Source organism: Heterocephalus glaber, unplaced genomic scaffold, assembly GCF_053883595.1.
Source record: "Heterocephalus glaber isolate CG9 unplaced genomic scaffold, H.glaber_assembly_v1.0 deba00001442, whole genome shotgun sequence".
NCBI classification, from domain to species: domain Eukaryota; kingdom Metazoa; phylum Chordata; class Mammalia; order Rodentia; family Bathyergidae; genus Heterocephalus; species Heterocephalus glaber.
Genome location: NW_028258296.1, coordinates 49,504,459 through 49,520,264, shown reverse-complemented (window position 1 = coordinate 49,520,264; position 15,806 = coordinate 49,504,459). Strand labels below are relative to the sequence as shown.

The 15,806-nt window shown below is 34.2% G+C and overlaps 1 protein-coding gene across 2 annotated transcripts; it reads right to left on the bottom strand.

Annotated features, from left to right (window-relative positions):
• Positions 1-204: 204 nt before the first annotated feature.
• Tshb (thyroid stimulating hormone subunit beta) lies at positions 205-10,253 on the bottom strand. Of its 2 annotated transcripts, XM_013075428.3 has the most exons (4): positions 10,034-10,253; positions 5,163-5,287; positions 990-1,152; positions 205-545 (listed from the first exon to the last, which is right to left on the bottom strand). In XM_013075428.3, exons 3-4 carry the CDS (start codon positions 1,149-1,151, stop codon positions 291-293), a joined length of 417 nt encoding a protein of 138 aa, XP_012930882.2. In that variant the 5' UTR covers position 1,152; positions 5,163-5,287; positions 10,034-10,253; the 3' UTR covers positions 205-290. The 2 variants fall into 2 exon arrangements, with proteins under 2 accessions (XP_012930882.2, XP_004853842.2); XM_004853785.3 differs by lacking the exon at positions 10,034-10,253 and having other exon boundaries at positions 5,163-5,516.
• Between the last annotated feature and the right edge of the window lie 5,553 nt (positions 10,254-15,806).

Here is a 15,806-nt window from a genome sequence, read left to right as displayed (position 1 = left end):
TTAGGAGAGCTTCTCACAGCTGACTTTCACAGCACTTTGAGGTCCCTGTTTCCATCTTACTTCCACTTTGCTTTCTCATATGAAAACCACAAAAGGATTTTTCACTCACTTTTTCTTCTAAAGCCTCATAAACTCTCTGATACTTGTGTGGATATGCATATGGTTGAAATAGTACTCAAAATGTATACAAGGTGAAACATAATGTTTCAATTGTGAAACATAATGATATTTTATTATTTTATTCCAGATAAACACATTTAACCAAGTTGCAAATTATATCATTATTAAAATTAGACAGAAAATCCCATCACATAGGACTTCTGAGGTTTGGTGCAGTAGTTTGTCTTGGTGGCCTCATGTATACAGTCGCTATAGTCAGTATTACACTTGCCACACTTGCAGCTTACAGCAACAGGGTAGGAGAAATAAGGAGCAACATGGTGTGGGCATCCTGGTATTTCCACAGTCTTGTAGATGAAGTCTCTGTATATACAAACATCTTGGGAGAGAGCATATTTGGGAAGAAACAGTTTGCCATTGATATCCTGAGAAAAGAGTAGAAAATGGAGCATAATATGATAAGATATTAGAAAACATATATGCACTTATTTGTTGCAAATACAACTAGGGGAAGATTCCTTAGTCTTAGTCTCCAATACTAACTTAACTTATATAGATTAAATTCTACAGAGACAAAAGTGATACCTTCCTCTCTTATCCTTTCATGGGAACAAGATAAGGTTTAAATTAATTAAATCTAGAAGGTAAAATTTTTATAAATTTATCTGTACCCATTTTGCTGAGTACATCCACATAATACTATATGTTCTTACTTGGGAAGCTGTAAAAACGATATGTTCTTAGGGAGCTAATAACCATTGGATTTAGAAAATAAAGTTGTAATTTACCTCATTTCTTTTCCAGATAGGAATGGACTGAATCTAGGTTTATATAATTTATAGCTAAAAGAAGGGTGATGAAGTACATACCCGTGTCATACAATATCCGGCACAGATGGTGGTGTTGATGCTTAGGCAATAAGCACACTCTCTCCTATCGATGTGCATTGTATATTCAGTTGGAATACAAAAAGATATTGCTTGCCCACATATAAGACCAAAAAGCAGGGACATCAAGAAGATGGCAGGCATGCTAAATCAAAGATAAAATTAAAGAACCTATTACATGTACCTTTTCAGGACATTCAGAAGGCACATTTTGGAAAAGTTTATATATACATATGAACATACCCACAAAGAGCCAACAATAATAAAAACAGCTGCCATTCATTTAATGCCTACTTTGTTCTAGGCCCTATGTCAAGTGTTTTTACATATTTAATACTGTTAAACTCTCCCAAAATATGCTTAGAGGTAGCTATGACCCACATAAACCATAGTGTAGAAGCTCACATAGTGGAAGTACTGCTATCAAGGGCCACTGACCCAACTGGGGAGTAAAATGGCAAGCCCAAAGCATCACAACAGAAAAATGGCAGAGATGTACATATCAATTAAATATAAAGAATTCATTCTATGGAAATATAATCCAAATATTTGCTTTTTAAGAAGTGAGTTAACAATTATGCTTCAGTAAGGGCTTTCTGAAAATTACAGTTTTCTAAAACCTTTGGTAAAATAGCTTAAAAGGCCAATAAACTTTCTATCATAATTAGAAATAGCAAAGAAACAAACAAAATAGCACATCCAAACATTAGTACCACCCCAATGGCATATAATTCCACCCATTTCTGGTCATGGAAGACACTAGAAAACTAGAGAGAGTCAAGAGAGGGTCAACTAAAATTACCACTGGGGTGAAGGAGCTAACTCAGAAGTCTAAGAACCCTTTCTGAACCCTTAGGATTGTCCTTGAAAGTTGAATGATGTAGAAATGGAACAAATAAAAGATAATTTTACATAGAAGAAATATAGAATTCATGTCAAAAAGATAAGAAGCAAAAAACATAATGTGACAAAATGAGAATAAAATAATCAAGGACGACAGATCCATTATGAGTTAGTCGGGAACATGAAATATTTTTTGGCCATATGGAAGACAACAGAGGGTCCACTGTGTCCCTGGAGGGAGCAGAACGTGCATCTCAATAAACCCTGTCTAATGAAGAATGTGTTCCATATCAACTGCACATTGTAATGACCTGGATAATGTTATGACTTATAATTATTTTAGTTCTATTTCTAAGAGAAAGTAATCAAATGTCAGAATTTTGGATGTAAATTGGTCACCTGAAAGATTAATATTTTTTTCATTTTACTAATATTTTACAGCTATTATCAGTACAGCAAATATATACCTTAATGGAACAGTATTGTTATAAATGAACACAAAGTTCTTTGCTTAGCCTATTAAATAAATTTCACTAAACATCATTTTATTCAATCATCAGAAAGTGTCAAGATGTTCTCAAATGTCAATTATATCCCAGCAGTCTTTAAGCTACATAACTCTAAAACCTCTACTTACTGAAACCTTAAATACTTAGCCTCATACATTCAGCCACAGTTAAGAACTTTGTATTAACTATACTTATAAGAAAAAATGAAAACCACATTACACAGGTTACCAGAGAATATTTTAAATGTCAACTTCTAAAGATTAATAGTCATTCCAACCAATTTCTTATTCCTAGAATAAGAGTTGCAGATAAATCAGTGAAATATATATTGAGCACCTGAGCAAGGCATTGAGGGATACAAAATGGATAACAGAAGGTCTCTGGCCTAAAGGGCTGACAGTCCAGTGGAAGAACTAAGTGTAAATACAAATTTTAAAATACAGATTGTTCTAAAGTGCTGGAAAAAATTCCAAATTATAACTCTGAGACCTTCAGTTATCAAAGATTTCCTTATGTTCACTATATTTACTTATGAATAGACAAACTAAATTATTTTAGGACAAAGGTTTTCCAGTGAACTCTTTCAAAATAAAATTTAAGCATTTCTTGGAGGAATTTTGGTGTTTACATTAAAAAGTAAAAACATAAGAATTCCTATGATTTTTTTTGTTTGCTTTTTTGCAATGTGAGGGATGAACCCCAAGACCTCATGCACCTGTTCTACCCCTGAGCTACAACCCAAGCCTGAAAATATAAGAATGATTTATTTGTGAGATCTGGTTTTCTCCACTGTTTCACAAACATGAGCTCTTTCTATGGTATAAAGTTGGTTCCGTTATTTTAGAGCCACAGACCTAGAGTATCCTCTGCAGGATCTTAAAAATATCAACTACTTGGTCTGCAGATTTAGCTCAGTGGTTCCATCACCTGCCTCACAAGCAAAAGGTCCTGAGTTCGATACCCAGTACCAAAAAAAAGTTAACTACTTGAATTATATAAAATATTCAGTATGATCATCTAGTTCTCGGCTATTTGGACATTGATCAGCTGAGTTTTACTATAGGAAATAATTAAGTTCATTTATTTCAACTTCTAATTCTATAATTCTATATAAGATATAACTGTGGTGAACTAGTACTGAGAATATTAATCTAAAACTTAAGGAACAGAATTCTCCCATGGGTCTATGAGAAATTGGCTAAATATTGAATCTATCTGGACCTCATTTCTGCAATGTAGAGATCCTTTTTAATACTGTAGGATGAAAAGTTGTGTCACAATTTTCCCATTGTTGCCCTATTTCCAATGGATACGTTTTGTAAGTTACTCTTGTAAATGTAGAACTTTAACAAAAGTAAAATATTAAAAAGTGATGAATTACCAGTCACATTAGTGGCACAACCTTGTGGATATAAAATAGCAACTATTCTTTCTCCTTTTCCTCTTTTATTGGATATAGTAAAAGTTCACCTACATAATCTTTCTGGATCTCAAATTCCTCATCTATAAAAGGAAGGCTTAGAATTACAAGATGATTATGTAAGTCTTTGCTACACAATAGCTTCTGATTCTATATGCTAAATTAGAGTCAGATCCCTGGTCTAAGAATTAGCAATCTAGAATTCTTTTTCCAGCTTTAATTATAATTTGTGTAAATGAGAAATTTAATATCTTTGTGCCTTCATTTTTCTATATACTCATTCCTAAAATCATAAAAAAGAATAACACACGTAAAGCCTTTGGAGTGCTAATAAAAAATACATAAATGTGTAACACTATATGACTTGGTATTAGTACTTTCCCATATATCTGCCACAATTTCTTCTTTGTCACTTTTTTATCTCTGCAACTTAATTACCTCTTCTAAAATCATCATAAATCTTTTACTGAACACCTAAAGACAGAAGGCATAATTTTAGACAGAACTTGAACAATGATGGCCTGCCTTCTTCAGTGCCATGATTAAGTATGTCCCCACTTTCCCTTCTTTATTCCAAAATAGGTTCTTTCCTTTGACCCTTTCTCTTCCCTTTTCTGTTCTTTTTGCTCTAATTTTGTTGGGTTTTTTGTTTGTTTTTTTTTTGGTACCAGGGATCAAACTCGGGACCTTGTGCTTGCAAGGCAGGCGGCAGAACCACTGAGCTAAATCCCCAGTCCCTCTAATTTTGTTCTTAATGAACATACTTTTCTCTGTTCTGCTAATTTCCTTCACTAATCTTTTCTTATGAATTCCTTAGTATAGTACAAAAAGGATGAATCTCTTGTCCCAGAACTTTATTAAAGCAGTGTATTTTTCTAGACAGCAAAATCTACTCTTAGGTAGGTGTGTGTGTATGTGTGTGCTGGACACTATCCAAGGTGGTTACACTATTAAATAATCAAAAAACTTTGCAATACAGGGTATATTACCCCTCCAGGTACTCAAAGCTGAATTTAAGATTTCCTAGAATATTTTCATCAAAATGACCATTATTAATGAAGATTATTTAGTATGTAGATTATTAAATTGATAAAAACATTTAAATCAAAACAATAACATGAGAAATCCATGCATATCAAACATCCTTCATTAAGAAATTGACAATTGTTTCTCTTTCTTTAAGGCAATGAAATTTTTTACTTACCCTTATGTATGTATTTCACTCACCTTGGCCCACTACTGAACAATTTGGAGCAATAATTTAAAATTTAGACCCTAATGAAGCAAATTATCTCTCAGTATTTGCAATTTTTAAATAAATGCTAAAAGAAAATAGAATAGAAGCATTTCATTTCACAGAAGCTCCTCAATAGAGACACCTACCTTACTTTGCATTGGTGAACTGATGCTGTGATGACCCAGACTCTTGGTTCATTTTATACCCTTCAGGATAATTCCACTCTGATCTTCTTGTTTATATAATTGCATTTGAATTACTGCTTTCTTATCTGAAAAACAGCTATTGAAAATTCATACCGAACCCCAAATAAAATGTGTTTAGCCAAACAAGTTCACAATATCTTACCCTGGAAATTCTGACATTATTTTAGTATGCATTTTCCTGTCTCCTATTTCAAAATAAAACTATTCTTTTTAATATATCCTTTGTTAATATTAATAAAGATAGACACAAAATGGGGCAAACAAATGGGAAAAAAAGCACCCTCACATCATCTAAGGAAATCTTGGGAATGAAAATTAATTTGAGGCTTGAGTGCCCTAAATTTTACCTAGCTGCTCATGTAGACATATATAAAATTATTCCTCATCTATAAAGCAAAGGCAACTTTTTCATGTAAATCTAGGGCAACTGACCTACAAGTTGTTGATTAAAAATTTTTAATAGTTCAAAATACATTTTCCTTGTATTTGAAAAGACATGAAAGATAATTTACATGTATGAATTTAAGTAACAAGGGCAAATCTGGCAAGATGTCAAACTGACTTGAGATCAAATTCTGGCCCTGCCATTAACTAGCTACGTCATTTGGTGTCTTTGCCTCTCTTTTTTTCACTTTCCTCCCCTGCTAAAAAGTAACAACAATGTTTCTGAAAGTCGCTTAACACAGTGCCTAGCACCTAAGGACTTAATAAATGATACTTAATTTGTAATAATACAACATATACTTATTTAACAAATATTTTAGTCACAGGGCCCATTGTCTAGTAGGCAATCAATATATTTGTTGAATGTATAAATGGCTGAGTGTATAAGTCATTGTTGAATTTTTGGAACAAATGTACACTTTTCTCCATAGCTGTAACTGTTTTACTCCTTTAAACCACTTTTCCTCACTGTAACTCACGTATTATGCCAAAAATGCATGGGGCATTTCCAAACTGTCCTGAAGAAAGAAACCCAAATGACTTGATATCATTTGCAAAGTCCTGCATGATCTATTTTAGCTCCCCAATTTCATCATTCCCTATCTTCCACTCCTCCATCTTAAAGCCACATCCTTTCTCTACTCTTTCTTTTTGCCAAACTGTCTGAATTTCTCAAATGAGTCACATTTTTCTTGCCTCCGCGACTTTACATATACCATTCCCTTTGTGGGGATACAAGCCATTCTATGCCGCATCTCACCTACCTTCCCCTCAACATTCAGGCTTTATCTGAGAAAGCAACTCTTTTTCAAAGCCTTCTCTGATTCCCTAAGGTCTTCCTCCTGGTTAGTTTTAAGAAAATTAGAGACAAAACCCTGGCATATGGTAGATGCTCAATAAATCATAGGTATTTTCACAGGCTACTGACAACCCCATTAGTCTTCACTTATCCTAGTCTTTCCTGTTTTACCTTCCATATTACTTAGATCTGAAATCAAAAGTGCCTGCAAGCCATTCTGTAGTTTGATGTATCCATCTATTCTCTTTTTTTTAATTTTGTGAGACAGGGTCTCACTATGCAGTTCATCCTGGCCTTGAACTCACTGTGCCACTTACCCTAGCCTTTACTGTCAATGAAAGTTATATGGAAAAAATGATGCCCAGTACAAGTGAGTCTCCCTGGAGGATGATGGGAAGTCTGGGATATGTTAAAGCAAAACTTTAGAAAGAACTATTTATTTGATAGAGTTTAATTGAACAAAGAATGAATCATAAATCAGACAGGCCTCAGAGCCAAAAGAGGTTCAGAGAACTCAACTTCGAATATGGACAGGCAGCATTTACGGAGAGAAAGCAGAAGAGAGGTATAGAAATAGGCTGCTTGGCAGCACATGCCTCACCTGTATATGTTTTGATCAGTTGGCCACCAGAGATTGACTGAGCCTTGGCTGCTATGATTGGCTAAGACTCAGCTATTTGTTACAAAAGTGTATGCCTAAATTAGGCTTTCAGTTAGTTTACATACCAAGGTCGCAGTTCATTATATATGGACTCACAATACACAAGCATCTTCAGGCAAAATTTAGGTTAATTTAATAGATACATCCCAAGAATGTATACAGTGATCCCTACATCTTGGAAATATGAGCTACCATGTAGTAAGAGAACTCTGCAAGTAGGGAAAGTGGGAACGAAGTGCCAGACTTAACTGTAAGTGACTCCAGGCAAGATGATAAGACAGCAGTATAGAAACTGAGGGATATTAAGTGTTTCTTTCTAATGGAATTCATACTCTTATCATATAAAGCATTGATTCAGTAACTCAATATATGTTTTTACAAGCCTGCCTTTCTGTTAAATGGTACTCAGTAGCAGCATTCACCATACTTTTTTTTAAATCACATATCATAAAGACATTCTCAAAAGAAGACTTTCAGAACTGCTTCAGAAAGTGGCAAGAACAGTGGGATAACCATATTCAAAGCAAAGGGGAGTATTTTGAAGGGGACTAATGTTAATGTGTCTTTTGAGGTAGTGATTTTTTAAAAATTATTCACTGTATATTTTGATCACCCCTTCGTGTGTATCAGTTAGTACATATAAGTATGTGTAAGCGCTATGCACTGATATACTTTGCCAGTTATCAGAAGAACTATAATAAATATACATTTGTGTAGTGATTTTCTTTTTAAAGGGACACTCATGTGTATGATCTTAAAAGAATGCACACAGATTGAATTTACACTCTGTGACCCAAATTTACTCCCCAACCTAAAGTAACTGTGAAGCAGGAAAAGATATATGAAATAATGGTTCTATACACACTAGACATCAGGCTTTGCTGTTTTTAAAAAATAAGTGATCTCAGACATGTAAACAAACAAAATACTTCCACTTTACTGCCTGGAGAAGTTTCTTGGCCAAGGTACAGGGAGGGATACTAAAACAGACGCCAGAAGTGTTGTGAGATTGAGGAGATGGAGTCTATGGAACCCACACCAGCTAGAGTTCACAGCAAGACTTGTGGCCAGGACAGAGCTGCAAAGAAGGAATTGTGAGAAATTGCAGAGAATTTCTTTGAGTATTCAGCTGAAAATTGATAAACTGATGCATATGAGAAAACTAGCTGAGACTGGGAAGGAAACACTTGAAGAGATTCAAGAAAACAATCCTGGACTCACACAGAATAATCCATAGAACCTGTTCCAACTTATAATAGTGGAAAATCTTCTAACTCATGAAAAATGAAGCAATTCACTAAAAATGGATTTTGCTTCAATTGTGATAAAAAATTAGCCTTTGGCTTAATGTTGTCCTGACCTTTTCTAACAAAGCTTAAAAGTAATACCTAAAAGAGTCACATAATAAAGATGAAGACTATTTATAGGAATATAATAATACCCAGCACTCTACAAGTATAATCTACAATGTGGCATTCAATTAAAAAATCTAGGCATACAAAGAAGCAGGAAAATACAATTCATAATGAGGAGAGGGCCAGGGATTTAGCTCAGCGGTTTTGCCGCCTGCTGCGCAAGCGCAAGGACCTGAGTTCGATCCCCGGTACAAAAAAAAAAAAAAAAATTCATAATGAGAATATTAATGGAAACTAACCCAACATTGGTACAAATAATAGAATTAGTAGATAAGAACAACAAAACAGGTATTATAACTAATTTCTTTATTTAAGTAACTAGAGAAAAGAACAAGGATGTAGACACATGGATAAATAAAAGGCCCAGTTTAACTTATAAAGATTAAAACAACAATTTCTTGGGTTGATTGAATGGAGCAGATGAGACTTTGCATAGAAAAAGGTTAGTGAATTTGAAGACATAGCAGTGCAAATAATGTTAAACGAAATACACAGAGGAAAAGGAACTGATCATCAATGAGTTTGAGACAATTTCAAGATCTCAAATATATATGAATCTTCAAAGGAAGGAATCTTCAAAGGAAGGAGATACAGAAAAAAATACTTGAAGGTACAATGGTTGACAAATGTACAAATATTATCAAAACTATAAATCCAATCCAAAAGCCCAATGACCCTTAAGCATAGGAAAAAAAATTTTTAAAAACTAAGACACAGCATAGTCAAACTTCTTAATATCAGTAACAAGGAAGAATCTTAAAAGCAGCCAGAAAGGGCTGGGGATTTAGCTCAGTGGTACTGTGCCTGAGTTTGATCCCCAGGACTGGAAAAAAATAAAATAAAATAAAAGCAGCCAGAGAAAAATACACATAAGGTAGAGAAGAAAAAAAGGTAAGGAGAGATTGCTAATGGGAATTATCAATGCAAGTCAGAAGACAGTTAACCACCATCTTTTAAATACTGGAAGAAAAAACTGTCAACCAAGAATTCTTACCTCAGCAAAATTACCTTTCAAAAATGAAGGAAAATGTAGGCTTATACAATTATGTACAGTCTGAATTTATCACTAATAGTTTTACACTATAAACAGAAAGAAATAACACCAGATGGAAAAATCTAGCTGTACAAAAAAATGATGAACACTGGAAATGGTAATTATGTAGTTAAGTATAAAATTTTTGCATCACTATTTAAATTTATTTTAAAAATAATTAAATATTTAAGGGAAAAATAACAATATATTATAGGATTTATAATTTGCAAAGAAGTAAATTATACAACAATAACACAATGGCCAAGAGAGAAGATATGAAAGTATTCTGTCATAAGGTTCTTATAGTCATCTAAAGGTAAACTATTAAAGATATATAAATACATAATCCTTAAAGCAAATACAGAAATAACAATAAAGAGTTAGAGCTACTAAGACAACAAAGTAAATTAAATAAAATTACAAAACATGCTCAATCAAGTTGGGTATAGTGGTACATACCTCTAATCCCAGAACTCTGGGAGGCTGAGGCAGGAAAATCACAATTTTGAGCCCAGCCTGAACAACTTGGGGAGACCCTGTCCCCAGAAAAATTAAGAAGGACTGAAGATATAGCTTTGTAAGAAGGCACTGGTTCAATCCTTAGTACCTCAAAAAAAATGATAATGAAGTCAGAAAAAGGGGGACAATGACAAAGAAACACAATAAATTGAAAACAATACCAAAAGGGTTGACTTTAACACAACCACCTGTCAATAATCATTTTAAATTTAAATCATTTATGAAAGGTAGAATTCTAAAAGATCCCCCCAAACTCCTCTTTTCTCCTCTGGTATGTAAACCCTATATCTTGCCCTCTCCTTGACTGTGAATAGGTCCTTTCTTCTTGGGATCTAGAAGTCAGGGACAGAAGTCAGAGATTCAAAGCTGTAGCAGATGTTCTCCTATTGACTTTGAGAGAAAAAAACTACTACACTGAGGTGAAAGCCAGTTAGACAACCTCAGCTATGCAGCCACAAGAAACTGAACACAGATTCATTTGTTGGTTGTATTACTTTGACAAGTTCACACCTCAGACTATCAGTATTATCTACATTATCAGAAAGAGAGGTTATGGCACCTCTGGGTCTCATCAAATTAGAGAGCCAACTCCAAGAGCCACTAGCCAATTAGAGAAATTCATCCTTATAATTCTGTTTCTTTAGAACCACTTCTGGTACCAAAATCTGTGTTAGTTAGGGTTCTCTAGAGGAATAGAATATAAAAATATAAATGTAATTATAGAAAAGGATTTATCAGGTAGGCTCACGGGATCAGAAGTGGAAGAGTTACAGTGGTCATTTGCAGAATTAGAGGCACAGAGATGGAGGATCCAGTAGTAAACTAGAATCACGGTGTGAGTCTGCGTCAGAAGGCTGAAGAGTGCACTGGCAGGCTGAAGAAACTGCAGACTGATGTCTAAAGGCAATGACAAAGACTGAAGCTCCTCCAAAAAGCTCTTTCCTTCTTTTGTTTTTATTCAGTGCAAGATAAAAGCTTATTCCTTGGTGCCACCCACATCTGGGGTGGGATTCTCCCCCAGTTTGCTGGCCTACTTGCTGATCATCCACAAACATGCTCAGAATTTACTAATCTAGGGCCGAGGATTTAGTTCAGTGGTGCCATGCCTACCTGGCAAGTGCAAGGTCCTGAGTTAAATTCCTGGTACTGGAAAAAAAGAATTTACTAATCTGCTAGATGGTTCTTTCTCATGTTGGTATATAACACTTTGTGAGAAAAAGACAAAAAAAATAGTACCTTTCATATGATTGAGTTTATAGAAAACACAAATTAATCACAAGACAGAAAGCAGATTAATGAGTGCCCGTGGATGGGAAAAAGTATAGAAAGGCAGGAGAGAGAGATCGCCAAGGCAGAAGAAACTTTTTGGGGTGAAGAACATGTTATCTTGATTGTGATGATGATTTCACAGGATATATACAGCCTATCAAATTGTATACTTTAAATATATGCAGTGTCAGAGGTTAATTACGTGCCCCCCAAAATTCACATGTGAAGTCTTAATCCTTAGCATTTTGATTGTAGTTAACTAAGATGAAGTTATACTGGAACAGAGTCAGTACCTGTTCAATATAATTATTGTCTTTATTTAAAAAAGGGAGATTTGGAAACCAACACATGAACAAGGAGACTGATATGTGAAGACTGGAGTTAAGCTGCCACAAATCAAGGATAACCAGAAGTTAGGAGAGAGGCTCTAGGACATTAATACAGGCAGTTTGTTGTGTCTCAATAATATCTCAACAAAACTATTTCAAAACTCCAGTAGGGAGAAATGATTTGTTCTCTCTCACGTGCTCTCTCGCTCTCCTCTCTCTCTCTCTCTCTCTTTTCCCCTCCCCCCTTTACTTACCATTTTCCTCTGAACACACTAAACTTCTTAGTATTGAAACAAGACTTTTGCATTTGCTATTTGTTCATTATGAAAAGTTTTTTCTCCAAACTTTTGAATGGCTTTTTATCATCTTGGCTTTAAAATGACCTCCTCAGAAAAGACTTCCTTAGCCATCAAATATAATGAAGAAAACCATCCCTCTCATTTTTTATCGCATTATCTCAATTTGCTTCATAGCACTTCTCATTTTATGATACCATACTATTTGTTAAGGTATTTATTCTCTTTCTCTTCTCACTCCTTCAGCTAGAATGTGAGCACTTCACAGGAGAGGCCTTATCTGTTTTTCTCATCATAAGTAAATAGAAATACAGATTTTATTCCTGGAATTTATTATTAAATCCATGGAGAGATTATTAAATATGATGCCTTTCTAAAACATTCCCTGAAGGACAGAGAGCCTCTTTAACAAATGGTGTTGGGAAACTGGCTATCCACATGCACAAGATTGAATCTAGACCATATCTCTCACCATGTATCCAATTAGAATCAAAATGGGTCAAAGAACTAAATGTTAAATCAGAAACATTCAAACTGCTGAAAGATAAAATAGATTAAACTCTTGAAGTCATAAGTAGAGGTTAAGACTTTCCGAATAGAATGCTGATTGCACAGGAAATAGTACTAAGAATCAATAAACGGGATAATACCAGATTTAAAAGCATCTGCATAGCAAAACAATCAACAGAGTGAAGAGATAACCTACAGAATGAGAAAAAAATTTTGCCAGTTATTCCTGAGGACTAACATCTAGAATATATAAAGAATTAAAAAAAAAAATTAGACCCCCTAAAATAAAATACCCAATTAAAAAATAGTCAACTGAAATAAATAGACACTTAACAGAAAATGTACAGATGGCCAAACATACATGAAAAAATGCTCAACATCACAGGCCGCTAGAGAAATGCAAATTAAAACAACACTGAGATTTTATCTTACCCCAGTAAGAATGGCCAGCATCAAAAAATAAAATAACATAAAATGCTGGTGAGGATGCAGGGAAAAAGGAATTCATCTTCATTATTGGTAAGAGTGTAAACTAGCACAAACACTATGGAAATCAGTATGGAGGTTCCTCAAAAAACTAAAAATAGAAATTCTTTTTTTTTTTTGGTACCAGGGATTGAACTCAGGAACTTGCGCTTTCCAGGCAGGCACCAGAACCACTAAGCTAAATCCCTGGCCCCTAAAAATAGAAATTCTACTTGACCTAGCTATTCTTCTTCTAGGTATTTTTTAAAAAGAATTAAAGACATCATTTTACAGTGATATATGCATACCTATGTTTATAAAAGCACAATTCATAATTGTTAAATCTTGGAAACAGCCTATATGTCCATCAACAGATAAATGGATAAAAAAATTGTGGTATTTACACACAATGGAGTATTACTCTGTCATAAAGATAAACTTGAGTCATTTGTAGGAAAATTGATGTACCTTGAGAAACTCAAAATATATAAATAAAGAGCATCAAAGAAAGGTAATAGGAAATAGGGAGATATATGTTTCTCAAGTAGGAAGGGGATCAGGAGATGGAGGGGGGAAGACGGAGGGGAGGGAAAGGGGATGAAAAAAAGAAGTAAAATGTGTTATGTAAATGTACCAACTCACCAAGAGGTATGTATACATTATGCACTGCAAACATGTACTAATAAAGAATAATAAATAAATACTATGATGTTCTATAGATTGCCACAGGCAAAACCAGGCTAAAATTTACATTTCTTGACATCTTTCATATTGCATTAAATTTTAACTCATTTTTAAAGAAAGAAAAAGGCACCCACCCCTCAGTTAACTAAACAGAGGACTGGCATTGGAATATGAATCAGATTTACTAACACTACCCCCTCCCCAGAGAGTACATACTTTTCTAGTTTCTAATATGTTATCTTTCCATTATATTTTAAAATCCTGGGCAGGAAGAACTTTTTTTTAAAAAAATCAGTTTATCCATCTGAATGTTAGTTATGCATGAGAATCACATTAGAGTGGTCTGCCATTCAAAACAAACCTGTTTAACTTCCTTTAATGCTTTTTTTGTAACCAAAGCAGATAATTCATAGCAAGTAGAGTTGACCCTAATGTGCATATTTGACATTTTGTTATCTTAAAGCTCCCAAATAGGGAGATAAAATTGATTTAATATGTATAAATTATGTTCATTTGCTTCTCTCTTTTGGTAACAGATGAAAGCCCCCAACATGGCAGATTTATATGAATATACACAAGCTCTTGTATGTCTATTTCAGAACACTTTTTGAAATTAAGGTCATATATAAATGTTAATAGGAATTGCCAACATCTTCTGTAATAAAATTCATACTATTATAAAGTCAATCAGTATCAAACTGTTCTTTCCTGTATATTAAAACTAGTTCTTCTATTCCTTAGTATAGTATCTTTCATGCTACTTATATTACTTTATATAACCTCTTGGTAATTAGATATTATTTCTCTGGCTAAATAATATGAGCAGTACTAATTGTACTCACAATAATAAGTATAACCCCTTCATAGCAATTAACCAAAAATAGGCTGTTAATCTAACTAAAAATTATTTTAACTTTTTTCTTCTTTGTTCGCCACACCTTTTATTTTAAAAGTAGTTCATAGTATCGTTGTATGTAAAAATCACTAAAGGTTAAGTTAGCAAATTAATCAGTAACAAACAAGGAATAATTAATTCATAATATAGTTACTTCCCTCATAATATGTATGTGAATTTGTCCCAGGAAGTTTAGAATTATCTCCAATTGAGAATGATGGCTATTCAGGAATCCACTGACTCACTTGTTCAGCAAGTCTCTACTGCATGCCAGACACTGCTCTCAAGTGATTCATCCTTATCAATCATCCACCTCAGCCTCACTATCCTCACACATCCTTAATTAGCAGTACAGACCTCTTCCTAAGCTCCAAACAAATATAACCAACTGCCTACAAGATATTTTACAGGCACTTCAAACTCTTGTGAGATTACTGAATACTCAGGATTGGTTTGTATGCCTCTTTTTTTGTGCCACCATATCACCCTCTGGGATTGCCTCCAAAAAAAGATGCACACAAAAAAAGAGCTAAGCTAGATACTCTTGCACAAACTATCTACCAGGTTTTGTGAAGTACAGGTGAAGCAAGTAAAAGAAGAGAGAGACACAAAATGTGTTCAGGGAAAAATATTTCTCAGTGAAGCCAGAAACAAAAGATTTTCCCTGCCTAGTACAAGAGGAGTCCTCCCACTCTCTGCTCCAGCACTGCTAACAGTTCTTCTTAATGACCAGTTTGTTCAGCTCCTCCCTAAAGCCCCACATGTCACTTCTACTTCCACACATCAACAATTAGATATAGGAACTGCCTTCCTCCTGCAAAGAATTAGAAAAGAGGGCAATATATATGAAACAACTCATAGACACTGGACAAAAGCAGCACAAGATTGATGCTGTAAGAAAGGAGACAAATAAGTTAAGCCCTCTGTCTGTTCCAGATTTTTCCCTAGAGGCAGTTTCTAGGCCACAGAACAGAAAAGTGAACTGAATAAAAATAAGTCTTGCTGAGTTGAGAAGATAAATATAAAAATCCAAAGAGGTTGAAGTGACTAGAAATTTTAGGACAGATTAGCACTATAGCTAAGGTTGCTCTGAACTTTCCTGAACAAAAATAAAAATAAATTTTCAGAAGAATTCATCTGCCTGGAATGTAAATGTGTTCTAGAACAAAATTCAATATTCTTTCTAAAATACAGGAAAATCTAGCACATTAACATGTAAATGTTTATATGTCTACCACACAATAAAAATTTCACAACGCATGTAA